This window comes from Mytilus trossulus, unplaced genomic scaffold (assembly GCF_036588685.1).
Source record: "Mytilus trossulus isolate FHL-02 unplaced genomic scaffold, PNRI_Mtr1.1.1.hap1 h1tg000233l__unscaffolded, whole genome shotgun sequence".
NCBI lineage: Eukaryota > Metazoa > Mollusca > Bivalvia > Mytilida > Mytilidae > Mytilus > Mytilus trossulus.
Genome location: NW_026963314.1, coordinates 511,937 through 532,726, shown reverse-complemented (window position 1 = coordinate 532,726; position 20,790 = coordinate 511,937). Strand labels below are relative to the sequence as shown.

The window sequence follows — 20,790 nt, the reverse complement described above, 5'->3', positions numbered from 1 at the left end:
AGTTAACTTTTGACTTGACAAATCCGATCAAAACCAAACCTGTTCCCAAGTTAACTTTTGACTGGTCTGCTCAACACTAAGTTAACTTGTAACCAGGACCGCTCTACATCTAGTTTAAATTCCTCATGCTGACTTGTACAACAAAAATTAGTTGACCACATCAATCAACACTGACCATATGTGCACTTTAATTTGTAAATGTATATACCTGCATAGTAAATCAGCCATATTTGTTATGTTGTGATTCAATGTATAATACAATGGACAGCAACATTGCAATATAATAACAACAAATTTTTGTTTGCATAAATTTAGGGTGCCAGCATGTCCTCCTTTGATTCCAAATATTGATGTGTCCCAAAATTTCAGTAGTTCTGATACCTCATGCTCACTTGTACAACATAAATATTTGACTGCATCAACCAAAACTGACCATATGTGAACTTTAAATTGCAAAATCTATATACCCGCATAGTAAATCAGCCATATTTGTTATGTTAGGATTCAGTGTCGAATACAATAGACAGCAATATTGCAATACAATAACAATACCTTATGCTGACTTGTACAACAATATTATTTGACCGCATCAACTAAAACTGACTATATGTGCACTTTAATTTGTACATTTATATACCCACATAGTATACCAGCCATATTTTTTTATGTCAGAATTCAATGCATAATATAATGGACAACAATATTGCAATACTATAACAAGTACTTTGTGTTCGCATACATTTAGTGTGCCAACATGTCCTCTTCTTACTCAAAATATTGATACATAACAACATTTCAGTAGTTTTGATACCTCATGCTGACTTTTAAAACAAAATTATATGACCGCATTGACCAAACCTGACCCTATATGCACTTTATTTGGTAAATCTCTATACCTGCATAGTAAATCAGCCATATTTTTTATGGCAGAATTCAATGTATAATACAATGGACAGCAATATTACAATGTGATAACAACAAATTTTTGTTTGCATAAATTTAGGGTGCCAGCATGTCCTCTTTTTCGTTTATATTCTGATGCGTAATAAAATTTCAGTAGTTTGATAACTCATGCTTATTTGTACAACAAAATTATTTGACCGCATGAAACAAATCTGACCATATATGAACTTTAAATTTTAAATCTATATACCCGCATAGTAAATCAGTCAAATTTTTAATGTCAGGAATCAATATATAATACAATGAACAGCAATATTTGTAATTTAATAACAACACATTTTTGTTTGCATAAATTTAGGAAACCAGCATGTCCTCCTTTTATTCAAAATATTGATACGTAACACAATTTCAGTAGTTTTAATACCTCATACTGACTTGTACAAAAACATTATTTTACCAAAACTGACCATATGTGCACTTTTGTTTTCAAATCTATATACCCGCATAGTATTGTACAGAGCTCCTTGGTGTCTTCTCCTGGCAGACCTGTCCTCAGGACTGTTCAAAAACAGATTTGTTCACATGTCTGTTCTCGGGCAGACCTGTCCTCAGGACTGGTTAAAAGCAGACTTGTCCACAGGTCTGGTCTCAAGCGAACCTGTCGCTAGGTCTGCAGCAGTCCTAAAAAGCAGACCGTAGGTCTGGTTCACCAACGACGAATTTAACTTGCATGACTGCTTACAAATTCTCAAGTTAACTTAGAAAGCAGTCAACAAGTCTGCTCCAAGTTTTTTTTTGTCAAGGTTAGTACCGTATTCATCTGTAAGCCAAAAAAGAAATAACAGTGAGCGATTCATTCTCTTGAGAAACTCTGATGTATTGCATTAGCTTGTGTATTTTACAATAAGAATCCATATGTAAAATTAAAAATCATTGTGAAGAGTAGTTTATTATGTACACTTAGCCTCAACATTTTTTCAAAAACAAATATTGTTATGCGTTTACTTTTTTACATTGCTTAGAGGTATAGGGGAGGGTTGAGATCTCACAAACATGTTTAACCCCGCCGCATTTTTACGCCTGTCCCAAGTCAGGAGCCTCTGGCCTTTGTTAGTCTTGCGTTATTTTAATTTTAGTTTCTTGTGTACAATTTGGAAATAAGTATGGCGTTCATTATCACTGAACTAGTATATATTTGTTGAGGGGTCAGCTAAAGGACGCCTCCGGGAGCGGGAATTTCTCGCTTCATTGAAGACCTGTTGTCGACCTTCTGTTGTTGTTTATTTGTTTGGTCGGGTTGTTGTCTCTTTGACACATGCCCCATTTCCTTTCTCAATTGTATTACTGTTCAAATATTAAACCCATCACAATCCCCTATTTCTTAGTTTGGACACAAAAATGTAACTTAGAATAAAAACACCTTACAGGTAAATGGTATCGAATAACTAACATTCGCCTCATTTAACTTTTTTAAAATATGTTATTGCCAATTAAGGATTAATTTTAGAAACATCAAGTTATATACCTCTATATGCATAAATATTTAAACTGTATCTTTTATTGGCTGTCAAATTAATTTATTTTAAAGATGTTTAGCTAGGCCTAGTTAATCAATTATAAAAGAAAGAATAAGTCTGTCAAAGATAACGAGAAAGTATATAAATTACCTCAGCCATATTGGAACATTCTTCGGGTAATTTTGAGTCAACAATGCTTTATTTTTTGCACTTGTTTGGCTTTCTTTTTTTTTGTTCTAAGATTCACTGATGAGGTTAAACGAATTATAAGCCTGGTACCTTTGATAATTATTGTTATACAATCGTTTTAAGTGTTTAATCTTTTCATTTTGTCATTTTATTTTGGACTTTCCGATTTGAATACTTCGTTTTTTTTTTGTGATTTACTAAGTGTTGAAAATAATTCAAATACACTTAAAGGTGCTCGCGCCTTACTTGCATTGGCCGCTAAAAAAACAACGTATCGAAAATTAACAAATGCCTTTTATGCACTTATTTTGTAATGTTGTAAGAACATCGTCCATATATTTTACCTATTAATAATAAGTTTATTTTTTGTTGAACCTGCTTGTTTCTGTAAATTTTTTTTATTTTTTTACTTAAACTTTTTCTTAATTACTTTTCATTTGTCACAAATATAAACTTAATTAGTTTTGTTATAAGCCATACATCCTTTTTCAGAGCAAGACAGACACAGAATCAATAAGCTACGGTTTCAGGTAACAACGGAAAAAAGGTATTTTGTAAGAGTTATGATAGTTGGGAAGGAATCGACTGGTAAAACATGCCTCTTGAAAAGATTATTGAAGGAAGACATATCTAATGTTACCAGTACAGATGGTGTTGATACTGTTGTTCGTAGATGCAAAATCAACATAGCAGATGGATCATGGATAATCGGAAAAGGTACACTTAGGTGCAGACTTATACTACCATGAGGCAGTGTGGAACACGACGTTTACTCGCGAGCACTTCCTGTAAATGCCTAGTTAACTATGCGTTCACTCCAAAAAATCAGTAGACATAAAAAAGTAATCGGGCGAACATGTCGTGTCCTCTAATTTTGTAAAAGTAAACGGGTGTTTACTGTCGTGTTCACTTCCTCGTTAACTTAAAAAAAGAGGGTCTTTCATTTTCGTAACTAACGTTTACTTTTTGTACTAACCTTGCATATCAAATGATAAGGTAAACAAAAATGACCCTGTACCTGATAATTTTTGATTGACATATTGACTATTATATACAGTTAATGATCTTACACCTCTTTAAATATTGAATATGATTCATTACTGCGCCAAAAAAAATAAATAGTTTAAGCAATCCTTCTTATATTCAAATAATCAAATCGTCAACAGAATCCTGCAGTTTTCACATTTCAGACTGGCTCAAATATAACGACATAACTTGACTGCATCAGAGAGGGACGAAAGATACCCAAGGGACAGTCAAACTCATAAATCTAAAACAAACTGACAAAGCCATGGCTAAAAATGAAAACGACCAACAGACAAACAATAGTACACATGAAACAACATAGAAAACCAAAGAATAAACAACACGAACCCCACCAAAAACTAGGGGTGATATCAGGTGCTCCGGAAGGGTGAGCAGACCTTGATCCTAATGTGACACCCGTCGTGTTGCTTATGTGATATCAAATCCGGTAAATAGTTTAATTCAGTAGGTCACATTCATGAAAGGAAAGGGGATTGTAGTTTCGACGTTAGTAAATATCCGATATCATTTGTGAAATCAGCCTGCACTTTAGTTTGTAAATCTACAAAGCCTTATAGTAAATCGGTAATATATATATGTCAAGATGGACTATATTATCACGAACACAGTTATCTTGGAACACATTGCTAACTAAATTTTGTCTCTATTAATTTAAAGTGCCAGCATACCTCTTAATTAAAAATATTGAATCGTTAACAAATTTTAGCATTTTTCGATACCTCAGGCTGACTCGTATAACAAAACTGTTTGTCCACATCAACCAAAATTGACCATATTTGCACTTCATTATGTTTATCGTATAGTCTCGTGGTAAATAAGAAATATTTTTAAGCCAGGATTGATTGTATTCAACAAATGACAGCAATATTTGAACAGACGACTTCAAAATTGTGTCTGCATCAACAAAAAACTACCATATTTGCAGTCACATAGTAGATCAGTTATATTTTTGTCAGGGTTAATTGTATAATACAAATGGCAGCAATATTGGATTACAATGACTTCATAGTTTTGTCAGCATCAATTTACAGTTCCAGCATGTATTCTTTTTGTTCAAAATATTGGATCTTAAAATAGTTCAGTAGTTTTTATACCTCAGGTATAAACAAATAATTTGTCCGCATCAACTAAAATTGAACAAATTTGCACTATGTTATGTACATCGTATAGTCACATAGTAAATTAACAGTATTTTTATATAAGAATTGATTGTTTAATTTAAATGACAGCAATATTATAACACAATGCCTACGTATGTTGTCAGTATCAATTCGCAGTGCCAGCATGTCCTCTTTATATTCAAAATATTAAATCGTAAACACATTTTAGTAGTGTTGGTACCTTATTCATGTTAAAGAAAAGAAGATGTATTGTGATTGTCAATTAGAAAACTTTCCACACGAGATCAAATGATACAGAAATTAATAACAATAGGTCACAGTAGGCTGACTCGAATACAAAATTTATTTATATGGCCGCATCAACCAAAAACAGACCATATTTGCACAATTTAATCCCCCATTATTTAGAGTGACAGCATTTCCTCTAAGTATCCATTAAAATAAACCGTGCACAAGCCAGTAATTCGGGAAAGTGTATATTTAAAACAAAACTAATTAACGGCATCTTCCAAAACTGAAATTACTTAATGATGTTATTTGTACTGTAAAATGATAAGTATGAGGAGTTCTCTTTTTGGAATAGTTTTCTGCCAGTATTATATGTTGAATTTTGTATAGTACCTTAACGTCCAGAAGCGCATATTCTATTCATGATGAGCATAAGTATACTTTTTTCTGACGGCCCATCACAGCATATATCATTTATAATCGGTAAAGATAAGTCTGTCTAAGTTGACGAGAAGGTTCAATATTATACAACAATGTATTTCATGATAAACATTTTCAGTTCACGCGAAAAGTAAACGCGCCTGTGAAAATACACTTGTGGAATTTGTAGTCCACGCCTGTGTACTTTAAAACTCGCATTTAGTCGGGTAGACGGTAGAAATTTCCATGCGTTTTGTTTAAATATACTTTTTCACTGTTTTGGTCTTTTGGAAAATGTTGTTTGTGCTGTATTTATACACTTGTACAACGAAATTTGATTTACATGCACACGTATACATGGTATACACATTGCGTTTTTCATCAAACGCAATCATAGGTTTGAACGTAGTTTTCAATTTAGACTCGTTTATATTTTTTCGTTTGGGCTTGTATCATATTTTCCCTCCGGTTAATACGATTGGTTCATCCTATATTGACTCTTAAAATTCAAGAGTCTATCTAAAAATGAGGGTACATTTTATATGGTCTTCCGAATACCATGGCGATCCTTAACATCACTGAAGAGACATGTATTGTCGAAATCCAGATCTGAAGTACACAAACAAATATTAATACCTTATATTTGTGGCATAACATTGTGGCCACAAGTTAATTGTTTTATGTTTATTATTAAATTTATATTATGATCCATTTTGTTACATCTTGTGATCGATTTTGTTTGTATTTGTTTGGTTAATAACTATTTCGGTATGAGCGTCACTGATGAGTCTTATGTAGACGAAACCCGCGTCTGGCGTACTAAATTATAATCCTGGTACCTTTGATAACTTTTTGTTTGGCAATCGCCAATGGCAGGCAGCAGGGTTAAAGAACATCAGTAGTTCGACCTGTTAGTCAAATTCGTTTTGTTTAAATATACTTTTTCACTGTTTTGGTCTTTTGGAAAATGTTGTTTGTGCTGTATTTAGACCCTTCTACAACGAAATGTGTTGTACATGCACACGTATAAAACATGCAGTTTTATCCAACGCAATCAAAGGTTTGAACGTAGTTTTCAATTTAGACTCGTTTATATGTTTTCGTTTGGGCTTGTATCATATTTTCTTTTTAGATTGCAGTAATGAATAGTAACAAAATGCGTATAGGGGACTTATCTGTGAATGTAAACATGCATTACTTCCTTCAATACCTTCATACTATAATTTTAAGAAGCTCGTTTTATGCGCCTTTAAATCTCTAGATATTTTTGTACACTTGCATATCCGCTAAGCATTGATAAATGAAAGCATTCCATGAAATATTTCTAGTTTCAGGCATTTTGATTTTTTGTAAATCTTACTTAGCTGAACACTTTTGTCAGTTAAATAACTCAAAACATTAAAATATGTCATAACAATCTAGAATTTCCAGACAGTGAATTAACAATAAAAAAAGGGACGAAAGATACCAGAGTAACAGTCAAACTCATAAATAAAAAATAAACTGACACTACCATGGCTAAAAATGGAGACAAACATACAAATAATAGTACACAGCAGCAACAAATAAGTCGTTCTGTTGGTCTGAAAATTATTTGCAGGAACACCTAAAATGTTTAACAATGTCACCTTTCACAGTTTAAATTGAAAAAAAAAATCCGCCATAATATTAAATGTAAATATAAATACCTTATGAAACAATCCTTAAAATATCCTAACTTTTTAAAAATGAAACTACATGGAAAAAAAACAGAGGATTTTCCGAATACATGTAAAAAAAATTAAAAACATGAGGAGCAAACATCTTCAAGGACAATACTTGAATATGTTGATCATGTTGACTTATTTGCATTTCTTACTTAGCTGAACAGTTATTGCCATTTATACTTTTTCACTTTCTATTTTATTATTTTAGATAATAACAAAAAACTTTAAAATCTCATAAAAAAAAACTTTGTATACAATAACCATGCAATGGGTGTCCAATTGAACTGAAATTTTTAAAGCAGATTTATTTTTAACTTGTTCATTACTTTAACTCAATGTTAATTTTGCTCTAACTGCTATAGTTTTTGAGATGAAAGTAACAAACTTAATTATACCCCTATGTTCTATTTTAAGCCATCGCTGCAATGTTTGTTAATGGACAAAATCTTCGGATATATTTTATAAACGGTCACCCTAAGGAAAACTCAGTTAAGGTTTAGAAATATTAGCCCAGTAGTTTCTTCAGATATTTTGAAATGTTACCATATTGTGTAAAATTGTCTTTAAATGGTAATAACTCTTGAAAGGGTCTATGACATTTGTTGTCGTTTTTTATTCGTCACTGCTCTTCGTTTGTTTACACATTATTGTAAATAAACTACAATTTCATGCGACTGTTTATACATGTAATCCACCATTTTTCACCTTAGGAATTTTCTGTCAGACATATGACATTTGTTTTCCCTTTCGTTTGACGTCTTTAAGCTTTCCATTTTGTTATGGGACTTGACGTTTGGAATTTTTCTTTGATTGTTGTTTCTTTTTTTTTTAAATATGAAACACATTAAACGAATCGAAAACTTGTCATATTTCTACCTTGGAACATGTATCGTTAAGGTAGAAAAAAAATGCTGTTAACCTGGTATTAAAGTTGACTTACTTTTTACCTGTAAACTTGATAATCGTTGGTTGTTAAGTGTTAAGTATTTCAGGACGAGAGAATTTTGTTTTTACAAGAAACAGATGTCTTGTAAGTGTAAGCAAAGACAAAGTTAATGAAATTTGGACCGCCATTAGGAAAAAAAAAGGTAAATAGGATAGAAAGACAATTTGGTTTTGCAACAAGCATGCCACCTTTTGATCCCCAAAAGAGTTGCTGCAATTGTTTAAATGTTTGCACCTGTCCTAAGTCAGGAATCTGATGTACAGTAGTTGTCGTTTGTTTATGTAATATATTCGTGTTTCTCGTTTCTCGTTTTGTTTATATAGATTAGACCGTTGGTTTTCCCGTTTGAATGGTTTTACACTAGTAATTTTGGGGCCCTTTATAGCTTGTTGTTCGGTGTGAGCCAATGCTCAGTGTTGAAGGCCGTACTTTAACCTATAATGGTTTAATTTTTAAATTGTTATTTGGATGGAGAGTTGTCTCATTGGCACTCACATCACATCTTCCTATATCTATAACATGAAATGAACCTGGCATTCTCTTCACACGAGACATTCTGAACGGACTTAATACGCTCTACTTTAAAAAAAAATTCAAACTATCGCCGGAAGAAGACCCGTAGCGACCATATTTGTATTCCCCAGTCACCTTTGAAGATTTCACTTGTACGACAGTCAGATGAAAGGCTATTACATTGACAACAATGTGCGAACTAAACCAATAAACGTTATCGGTAAAATGTCAAAATTGGAATACAGCAGTCGACAATATATAAATTATTAAATTCTCTCTTCTTGAGATGTCGGATTTAACGTTACCTTGTCGAACTGCATTTATACAACATGCACAGCGAAACAGCCGCCTATCTTTGGAAAAATTTTACTGCAATATTTCAAAAGTTAAAGTGAGGAGTTGTAATTTCACAATACGTGAAAACGTTACATTTCCATTTAAAGTAATGATGATATTTGCTTACAATAAAGCAATTAAATAAAGGAAGCAACCCGTTTGTATAGTTAATGATCCTTGCTGCCAACTGATAGCTTTTTAACTTGTGGCAACAATGTAGACTTGTATTTTTTTTATTGAAAATAAGAACCAACACAATTTATTTATTTTTCAAGATATTGATGATGATAAGGTTGACCGGATAAAAAGAGCACTCAGTCCATTGGTAATGCAAGACGATTCCACCACCCAGTCAAAGGTAAATCTTTATAAAAATAATGATAAGAAAATATTGGTATTACCTGAGGATTTACTTTCGAATGTGTTTTCTACGCCAACAGTGAATACTACTTCAAACCAGTATGCATTATGTGAATTATGGGACTTTGCAGGACAAAAGGAATTTTATGCTACACATCAAGCATTTTTGACAAGCAGTGCAGTATACCTTGTAGTTGCAAATATGGAAGACGACATACGTAAACAAGGATTAGGGCAGTGTTTTGCTGATTATCAGAACATTGGAGGTATGTTTTTGTATCCAAAAATCCAATAAAATAACATTATTTGAAATACGGATTTTAAATTCTGTAATAAAACGAAATCCAAATAAGCAATTGACATAATATTACAAAATACTTATTGCACGATTGCACTTTAGTGCTTATTTATGGCGGTCAGCTTGAAATGATGGGGGAAACTTGAGTGTCCGGATAGAACCACTGACTTTTGGTTAGAAAACTCGTCAATTTAAATTATAGTCGAGCGTATCTGCCACATGTTGGATTAATATGAACCGATAAGGACCGATAAGGACCATACACACAAACGAAGATACGAGATAGGTGTAATTAACTAATAAACCCTCTTTTTAAATACTTTTTTGAAATTGAAATTGTGAGTATATAGTTATTCGTTAACAATATAACGAATTCATTCGGGCTATTACGTTGAAATAAAGAAAATAACAGTGTGGAGTCGTGTTACAAATCAAACAGTTTAAATACATCAATTACGTTTTCTTTTAAAATTTGGTTGCGTGTTTTTGCATGCAGGCTATTTTTTTTTAGAAATCTACCACTCTAAACAAAATTGTATTACCAAACACAGACACATTCAAAGCACAATTTGTTATAACACTTATAAAAAAATGCCTAGGTAGCCAGAATATAAAACGGTACCAAAAACATAGTGTTTAGTGAAAATGAAGAGCTATTGTGACATATACTTACAAAAATTAGAATACAAATATTTCATATTGAAATTTGTGAAATTTGTTCCCTTAGCATTATATATAGGTGCAAGTTATGTTATAGAAAAATCATGGTTTAATTTATTTTTTTTTCTGTTAAGGTAAATATATCAAAAGTATCCTTAGTTGACTTGAAAAAATATGTGTGTAACATTGCTGATACATTTCAGAGTATGTTGATTTTTGGTTTGATTCTATCCATTGTCATCGAACGACCGACAAGCGAGCTAGGAATATGCACTTAGATCCTCCAATTATATTAGTTTTCACTGGAAAAGATAAATATGACAAAGAGGTAATACAATTGTTGAACGTTGTTACTCACTTCTATCCGAGCTATCTACAAACTTATTAGTATCCGTTATTGACCGGCACGCCACTTAGATCCATCAATAGAAGTTTAAAGTACATTGTCATCCTATCACAATCAAAAATAAGAAAGCAAAGTACACTATACAAAAGCGCAAGATAACAACTTGCAATAAAAAAAAGAAAGCCAACTTCATTCTTTATGAGCGCTTAACCACATCTACACCTTGGTCAATTGCTTTACATAACATTTGATGAACAAACAAATCATCCCTTGCACTTATTGAATGATCGATGCTTGCTTAACGACAGTTGACAATTATTGTATAGATATTTAACAAAATCAATTAGTGCAGTTACATTTTCTTTTAAATTAAAACTTTCTGAAGTGATGTCGTTAGTTCTGTATAAGTGAACAATTTATTACGTGACTTGTTTAGTTCTATTTACGTGAAAACTTCATTACGTGATGTGGTTAGTTCTTTGTAGTGAAAACTTCATTACGTGATGTGGTAGATCTTTACATTACGTGAATTCTTCGTTACGTGATGTGGTTAGTTCTTTGTAAGGAAAACTTCATTACCTGATGTGGTTAGTTCTTTGTAGTGAAAACTCTATTACGTGATGTGGTTAGTTCTTTGTAAGGAAAACTTCATTAAGTGATGTGGTTAGTTCTCTTTGTATAGTGTAAACACTTCATAAGTTGATGTGGTTAATTCTTTTTATGATGTGAACACTGTGTTACGTGATGTGGTTACTTATTTACATGATATGGACATTACATCACATCTTGCGAAATTTACCGCATGTGATGTTAACAGTCATTATGTCGTATTTCTATAGCTTGGTAATGTCAAATGGGCATTACGTGTTAATATGTCTTTTGATTGAATTAAGCCATTTCAATTGACTTTTAAGAGTATATCTTTTTATGTTGTAATGTTACACTTTTGTTTCAGATAAAAGTAAAGGTACCATTAACACATTTACACCCGCTGCAATTGTTTGCACCTGTCATAATTCAGGAAGCTGATGTTCAGTAGATGTCGTTTGTTGATGTGGTTCATACTTGTTCCTCGCTTCTTGTTATTTATATATACGACTGTAGGTTTCCCCGTTTGAATGGTTTTACAATAGTAATTTGTTTGGGCCTTTTATACATGTTATAGCTTGCTGTGCAGTGTGAGCGAAGGCTCCGTGTTGAAGACCGTACTTTTACATATAATGGTTTAAATATAAAAATTGTGACTTCGATGAGGAATTGTGTTATTGGCACTCATACCACATCATCTTATAATACTTCTAAATGATTACCAATTAACACACGGTAATCAGATATTTGAATATTGTTTTCTTTGGTAAAAGGATTTTTTTTTATATTAGCAGTAAATTAAAACCATATTAAATATAAGTGTTATACAGATAGGCACTTCCACCCTCAATTTTATTTTACTTTCATGGTACTCCAATCTGTAGATACCTGTATGTTGGCATTGCACAAGTTCATATTTTTCTCTCATTTAAATAACGTCATTACACTAAATCCATTGGATGTTGGATTTAACTTTTTAGTCTTAGATAGATTATTTGTTTACTTAAAATTAACTGTCAGTTACTGCTTGTTTATTTAAGGGTGTATTTTGTGTCTTTCTTTTGTAGTTTTGTTAGGGATGTATAAATACCCTGTTATGTTCAGTCTGTGTTTTTGTTTAATTGTTTTTCCGTCTTGTATCGATCTGATTTGTATAGCTTTTTCTTATGTTGTACTATTACACTATTGTCCAAGGTTAGAGGAGAGGTGGCCACTCACAAATATATTTACCCCAAGCCATATTCCCAATTTACAACAGTTCTTGTCTGTCATATTTGATTTTTGGTAATTCATGCCATACTTTTTCCTTAATTTGATTGTTTGAAAAATTTCTGATTGGAGCCTCAAAAAGCCGACTATACGGTATGGATGTTGTTCATTATTATAGACTATGCGATACATTTTGTGTAATTGCTTACATCCACTTCATCTGCACTTTGTGGATAGTTTTCTCATAGTTTATTACACTACATCTCCGTATTTTTTTATAACTGGCAAACGTTTAGTTTTTGAATAACGTAAACAAAATGGGATATATATCGGTCATCCAGAAATTTCTCGAATTCAGAATAAATAATTGAAGGGAAAAAGGACATTTTTTCACAAATGGGGAAATATAACTCACCGATTCCTTATTAGATACATTCACTTGAATCAAGTTGTTACTGAAAAACGTTGACGTGGTCAAATATTCATCAGGAACTTTGAAATTCCGATTTGATTTTTTTCCTGAAATCGGATTTTTTTATTTTACTTTTTTATCGTTCTTTGTTTGGCAAATACTTCATGAATGTTCAGGACGGTAACTAATCATTAGTCAAAATGGTAGGTCATCCAATAGGGACTATGTCGATATGATGGATGACAGATATGGAAAGCCATTAGAAGAACGTATGTAGATAAAAACAGATTTGTAGCCAGGCAAAAGCTCACTGTACGTGCCTTATAAAAAAATGGGGTAAATGCTTTTATTGTGCAGAGTTGTTCACTATCTATAAACAAAGCAAATCAGTCAATCTAAATCCCCCACTTTTCAAAGGGGTTTACTGTCGTTCGGAAGACGACTATGATATGACCATAAATGTATGCCTTCTCATTACGAGACATGGTGTATTCCAATTAAGACAACAATCAATAAAGACAGAGCAACACAAAATAATGTAAAAAAAGAGAAGAAGATGTGATATGAATGCTGATGCGACAACTCTCGATCAAAGTCACAATAACGAACTAAAAAGTCTTCAAAAACAAATAATATATAGTAAATCATAGATTGGTCATAAATTGCTGAATAATTCTCATAAGAGATAGTGATAGGTTTGAATACAGATAACAAATATTGGACGTTCCTCATTATCGTTAAAATAACAAACAAGAGAGTTGTTTATTCCTTTGTATATTTTCTGTAGGCAGATTTAAAGAAGAGAAAAAAGGAACTTAATGATCAACTAGACCAAGTTCTTGGATTACAAAGCAAATATCATCACTTGCACAAAAAATGGTATCTGTCAAATTTGACAGATACTGACGAAGAATTTGTAAAGTTGCAACATGCAATATCCGAGACTGCAAGGAAAATGGATAATTGGGGTAATGCTTTTCCCTTAAAATGGATTCTATTAGAACATTTGATAGAAATCAATAAAAACGATGGTAAAAATATTATTAATTTAAATGACATGTCCAAACTTGCTAAACATCACGATATTAATATACTGGAAAAAGATGAACTGCTGTTGTTTCTTCGATTTCAGCATAACGTAGGGAACATTATTTTCTTTGAAAATATACCGGATTTGATAATTTTAAAACCTCAGTGGCTAGCAGATGCATTCCGATGTTTAGTCTCAGACAGAATTGATGACAGCAGCTTGCATTACCTTGAAGACTGGACACTGTTTACACGACAAGGCAAAATCAGTGAATCGTTAATAACAAAACTTTTCGAAACAAAAGATGGAAGTCAGTTTTTAGGACAAAAAAACAATTTACATAAAGTTATGGAAAAACTTGACATATTAGTCAAAATTGAGAACTCAAATTATTATATAATGCCCAGCCAAATGCCGTCTTCCACGTTTGAAGACATATGTAGAGAATTTGGCATTCTAACACCAAAATGTGAAAGGACTTCCTGGCTTTGTTTCAAATTTATATTTCTTCCACCTTCATTCTTTAACCATATCTCTGCCTGGTTTATCAAAGAGTACATTCCTAGCAACGTGGCTAGTGATAGTACATCAGTCGCTTTATACCGTGGTATTTGTGTTTTTGACATTGATAGATCTGGTGTTACAAAGATACTAGTTACCATGTCGACTGATACAATTGCTCTCCAGGTTTTGTCGTTTTCCGAAAAGGTGAGATTCGCAAGCACGTGTAGCGATATTTATAGTAAAGTAACACAACTTATTGAAGACATCCAAGTGAGATATAGCGTGTACATATCTTTTAAACTCCATTTCAAGTGCCGTGATGGGTATTATTTGCAAGACACATTTGAATTTGAGAAATTGATAAGCGAGAAGGAGTGTTTTTGTACTCAGCATAGGCAAATGCATCGATCTGAACAGATATATTCTCCCTGGATGAATAATGAAATAAAATGAAATCGTTTTAATCAAATTAAATAATCATTTGGATTCCTTAACATAATTTTCTCAACTTTATTCTTATTACATTTCTGTTCACCAGTACAGTTCTCGGTTGGACACACAATTTTTTTTCTTAAATTTTATTGGAAGTTTATTAAATTAATAGACTCAAACATTTGGATAATCAAAATTAAGTTTCAATGTAGTTTAATTGTAATACGTATAGTTTATTAAAGGGTGACTATAAAAAAGAAGATGTGGTATGATTGAAAATGAGAAAACTCTTCACAAGAGACTAAAATGACACAGACATTACCAACTATAGGTCACCGTACGGCCTTCACAAATGAGCAAAGTCCTCAACGCATAGTCATATACAACAGGCCCCGAAATGACAAGGCAAAATAATTCAAACGAGAAAATCAACGGCCCAATTTATGAAAAAAAAAATGAACCGGAAAAAACAAATGTGACAGCAACAAACGACATACACTGAATTTCAGGCGCCTGACTTTGAACAGGAACATGCACATATAATATGGCGGGTTTAACAGGTAAACGTAATCACCTAAATCTGGGACAGTGGTGTAACAGAACAACACATAAACAAAACTTTGTTGAACATTAACCATGTTAACACCGAAACATAAATAAATTGTAAATGCAGCGTTCAGTAACACAAAATACTTAAATTTTATTTACACAGTATGCTTTTAAGACAAATTGATTTGTTTTTAATAAAAAAAAAAAAAAAAAAAACCTTTTTGCGATTGTTCATCATAGTGCATTGAAAGAACGCAGATGTCAAAAGAAGGAATCAATTAATGTATAAACGCGAACACAGTATCAGACATATTTACCGTATTCGGCCGTGTATAGTACGTATTTATGTATAGTCCGCACCCCCTTTTCATCTTCTTGTGGTAACTACATATTTAAGGGGGAAAAGTACGGACTACACATGCCCAAATACGGTAAACACATTCATAATATAAAAAAATATGTGGAGACAAATTTATATTTCATTACGAGGAATTAATCATTTTATGAATATGTTGAAACAAAGACAAAGTTGAACATTCATTATATTTTTTTCTTAAAATATGCATTTCTTGCATATGCATTCAGATATAAAGTGGTCGTTTGGATCTAGTGATATTTTAGTAAATGCATATGGTAGCGTAAGGAACCGCATGTTGATAATCTCCGGTATTATACATTTTTTTTTGTAAATGTATCTTGTCATATGCGCATGATCAACCATGGCGTATTAGTAACTGCAGTACTGACTAATTGAATAGATGTATGATATTCTCGGGGACTGAAAGTCTATCAGTAGACCTATCAATCCAGTAGTAGTAACAAAGTGTTCGATAATTAATGTAGTTACAGTGATGGTCAATCAATAATAAAAAAAAGAATGTCTGCGCCATGAGCTTTTCCAATGACTTATCAATGATAAATCAGAAATGTAAAAACAATTAAGAAATGCAGGGAGGTTATTTAAATAGATATAAACGTGTCAAAAAAAATTCCTGAAATCTGCTCAAAGCACGGAAACGTAAGCATGGTAAAATCTACAATCTATAAAATTGGCAGGGAGCTTACGTTATAGGATATAGGTAATTCACAAAAGTTTCATGAACAATGCGCAGCATTTTGAATGAATAAAACCCACCAACTAGACATCATCAAAGTTTCAGCCAAATTGACGAAGGTAACTTTGAGTTATTGTCCGAAAACTGGAATATCCCCCTGTTGTAACGAATAAAAACCCTACTACTAGGAAACGTAAAATCTCAAAATTTATAAAAAATAAAAGAAAGCTAACGTCAAAAGACATAAACAATTCACAAAAGTATCTTGCAAATTGATGAATGTTTTCCAGTTATTGTCCGAAATCTGAGAAATCCACCCTTTTTAATGAAACAAACCCCTTAACTCAAAATCGCAAAATCTATAATTTATAAAATCACAAGGAAGCTTACATTAATAGATATACACATATACATTGGTTACAGTTATTGCTCGACATGTTAACGACGGACGACAGATGGACGAACAATGGTAGACCACAATACGGTCCGTAAAAAGGGCGTATAAAAAGTTAGATAAACGACATCAGAAAAGATGATATGATGGAAAAACGGTCAGCTATTATATTTTGCAAGACAATGTGATGATACCAACTGTTAACATCTTTAAAAGTACTTTAAGGTGAGGGCCTCTGCTTAATGCACAGTTACTTTCGTTCAAGTTAGCTTTGATAATTCATATTCTGACAAACCTTTAAATTTACCGGGCATCTTTAAATCCCGGACAAAATGTTATGTTCTTACTTAGAGTTTTTTAATTATTAAGGGAGCTTATTCCATTACTTGACATCTGTTGGATAGAGACAGTTTCTATTTTTCTTAAACCGCTGTGAAAAGAGACAATCTGAAAAAGCAAAAGTGTTTAGATTATTGAGAATCGTCAGTCGACTCCTTTTTTGTTTTTGTGCTTTTAAGACGGTTTTTATCAATGTTTTGCGTTATTGCCTACTGTCTTTAATACTATAATATGTGGATAGAATAGTTATCAAAGATACCAGGATTATATTGTAATACGCAAAAAGCGCGTTTCATCAACAAAAGACTCATAAGTGAAGATCAAAACAAGATAGTTATAAGGTCAATTATTTTGTTATTTGATTTTGCCATGTGATTATGGACTTTCCGAATAATTTTTCTCTAAGTTCAGTATTTTTGTGATTTTACTTTCTAGTACAATATTGAACAGCACTGAGGAGTCGAAATTCCAAAACGTTGTGCAAACTATGGATAAGGTAATCTGTTTCTAGGATAAGACAATCCTAAATTTTTCGAAAAATGTACAATTTGTCAACAGGAAATTTATTAGTATGACAATATAGTTGATATTCATGTCAACACCAAAGTGCAGACTACTGAGCTGGTGCTACCATTGAGTACGAAACGCAAACCAGCAGTGGCATCGACCAGGTGGTGTATATTGTAATCAAATAATTCTTGAATAGCCAAGAAACGACTAGCAAAAAAGCTATACTTGCTTATATTTTCAGTCGACTTTTTATTTCACTTTTTGTCCTGTAATGATAATATTTTACATTTTTTGCCAAGTGTCTTAAATAGTTATCAAAAGTACCAGGATTATAATTTTATATGGCAGACGCGCGATTCTTCTACATAAGACTCATCAGTGACACTCAGATCAAAATAGTTTAAAAGCCAAACAAATACAAAGTTGAAGAGCATTGAGGACCCAAAATTCCAAAAAGTTGTGCCAAATACGGCTAAGGTAATCTACTCCTACTAAAACTGTTATACAGAAATACTATCTTTAAAAAGTAACATTATAATCCGGACTACACAGGCAAAAGTGCAACGCATGCTATACGCATGGGGTCCATTACATGCGAAATTCATGCGTGGATCAAAATATGAAGCATGCGTAAATCGCATGATCTTCACATGCGGTTTTCGCACGTTTTAAACATGCATGTATCGCATGATTTCTTAAACGCATGATTTACGCATTGAGGCTATTGCATGCATAAGTAATGTGTGAATCGTGCGAAAATCATGCGGTATCTGAAGTATGCGTTAAACGCATGATCTTCACAAGCGGTTTTCACACGTAATAAATACATGCGTTAAACGAATGATCTTCACATGCGGTTTTCGCACGTAATGAATACATGCGTGTATCACATATATTGTAAACGCACGATTTACGCAGTAATGCTAAGTACCTAAGAAAGTCATTTGTGTATTATGCTCAACTCATCTGATTTATGTAATAGTTGTAAATCACATGTGTTGTATATAAATCATTATAGATATATTGCACATATAAAGTAAATTCTTTTACTTGCTTTTAACATTCAGCGAGACACATTATGGCAAATGTACATGCATATTGTAAATCTCTGCTTAAAGCTTTTAACTTTAAATATTGGCATATATGAGTATAAATGGAGTGATTTTTTTCTAGCAAAGACCACATGATTAATCTAATTTAATTAACAATATCAAATATCAAAATAATTTAATATAGCAATTAATGAAAAGGGTATGGTAATATACAAAATAAAATGGACAGCCTCTCTTGACAACAGTTTCACATTCTTTAATATGATGAAAAGACTGAGTTTCTTAAAGCTGATTTTTTTAAATTTTCTTCATGTACATCCATCTTTTTAATCTTAAATATGGTTGTACCATCAACATCTTTCTGTCATCAACATGTGGCAACCTAGCCTCAGTAGGTTTTAGTAAAATTGCAAATGAAGCTGGGACTATTATCCTGACATATGAACATAAGGGTTGGCGAGCTTTTCATGGAATATAAGAGATAGTGTTAAAAGTATTTGCATAGTTAATAAATCATGAGTTGATTATTATAAAAGAAAACAATATTGTTTAACCTTGGACCGATAGATCAAATCCAAAATTTAGCCATTTCAAGGATCGACTATGCTGATAATGAAGGCTATCGCTGGCGATTATTTGTGTAGAGCCTTGCAGAGTGTGCAATTCTAAGTCATAGAGACAGTAGCAAACTTAAAGTATATTTCTCAATAATATGATACGTCTTTAAATTGAGATTAGTAAAATGTATAATTCACTTATTAAAAATCTAAATAAAATAATTATCTGCATTCAAGACTAATTGCCTGATTGTTCATTTTTGCACCACTGTCAAAAGTATTGACTATTTCTCGAAGGGTTATTTCGTTGTGGTAAGCTTTTGTTAATGGAGAATGCTGGAGAGATTTTCGACAGGAACACTAACGAACAAGAGTATCCCCATGTGTTGTATTTTATGTATTTACACCATAAGATTTCAAAATTCTCTGATTTGAATAATTCTCGTTTGTCAATTTTCTCAAATTCCATCTCCCCTCCCCCACAAACACACTACATCCCACATCACAAAAGAAGTCCCAGAAGAATGTCAACTCCTTAGCAGAGTAATTTGATTCTAAATCATCACTAGTAGCCCGATTTCAGTCTGAAACGGTCATTTTGGTCTGATCACATCTTGATTGACTGGATTTACCGCTAGAGAAATTCGTCACGATATTTAAGATCGTTAAGTCGCCGTTCAGATCGATAGCCTCATCAGGTAAATCAGTTCTTTAAGGCGTGTCAAGACGGAAAAGACTGAATCGTCTAGCGGGTTGTTTGGACCCGTTAATACCATGTCAGACCAAAACAGACCATGGATACAAAGTAACGTCAAGATGTTGTCAGACCGTGTCCAGTCGTGTTCAGATTTTAATCATTTGGACACAAAACGATTGAAACTTTCCCATTGTTTATCAGGGGTTGCTCCCCTTTTAAAAATAAAATAAAAATTAGAAAGAAGACGGTTTATGTTAACTGAAAGTATACCACGTCCCTTTAATCATGTTAATTAAATAAAAAAAATATTCAATTTGAATTCTTACTTCATCCTGTTTAACATGTTTTGTATATTTTAAAAAGTAGCTCAAAGTCATACTGCTGAACAAACCGCCGCGAATTGACTAAAAACAATTCAACAGATTGCCGAAATAACATTTATTCATTGAATGTAAGCACCTGAACCTTTATATTAAAGGTTTACAAGTGATTACCATACAGATCATTTTACACCCTTATTAAATAATTACGGATGTAGGCCGTGAACACTTGAAAACGCGTGATCTTAATAATTATGTTTAATTAAATTTAAGATGTAACATTTTTTTATATTGTAAATTAATGCATTCTCATTTAACTTTTAATGTTGGCTCTATAAATTGCATTTGAGTAAATTTGAGGCAGGGAAAAAATATATATATATATAACTAGAATCTATGTCTTTTCTCGTTTTCCGTTTACTGTCATGCCATTGTCCGTTCATTTTTGCCAGACTCATGCGTTTGACTTTCCATCTTTATTTTTAATTAGTCTATAATTCGAGAGCCTTTTATAAAAAAAATATTACATAGATCTACCAGAAGACTTCGTTA

General features: G+C 32.5%; 1 protein-coding gene across 1 annotated transcript; it reads left to right on the top strand.

Annotated features, from left to right (window-relative positions):
• The first annotated feature begins 3,172 nt into the window (after positions 1 to 3,172).
• Positions 3,173 to 14,955, top strand: LOC134701152 (probable serine/threonine-protein kinase pats1). The gene is made up of 5 exons (XM_063562296.1): positions 3,173 to 3,326; positions 9,202 to 9,552; positions 10,448 to 10,572; positions 13,587 to 14,537; positions 14,938 to 14,955. The coding sequence occupies exons 1-5, from the start codon at positions 3,173 to 3,175 to the stop codon at positions 14,953 to 14,955; spliced, it is 1,599 nt and encodes a 532-aa protein (XP_063418366.1).
• The last annotated feature ends 5,835 nt before the right edge of the window (positions 14,956 to 20,790 follow it).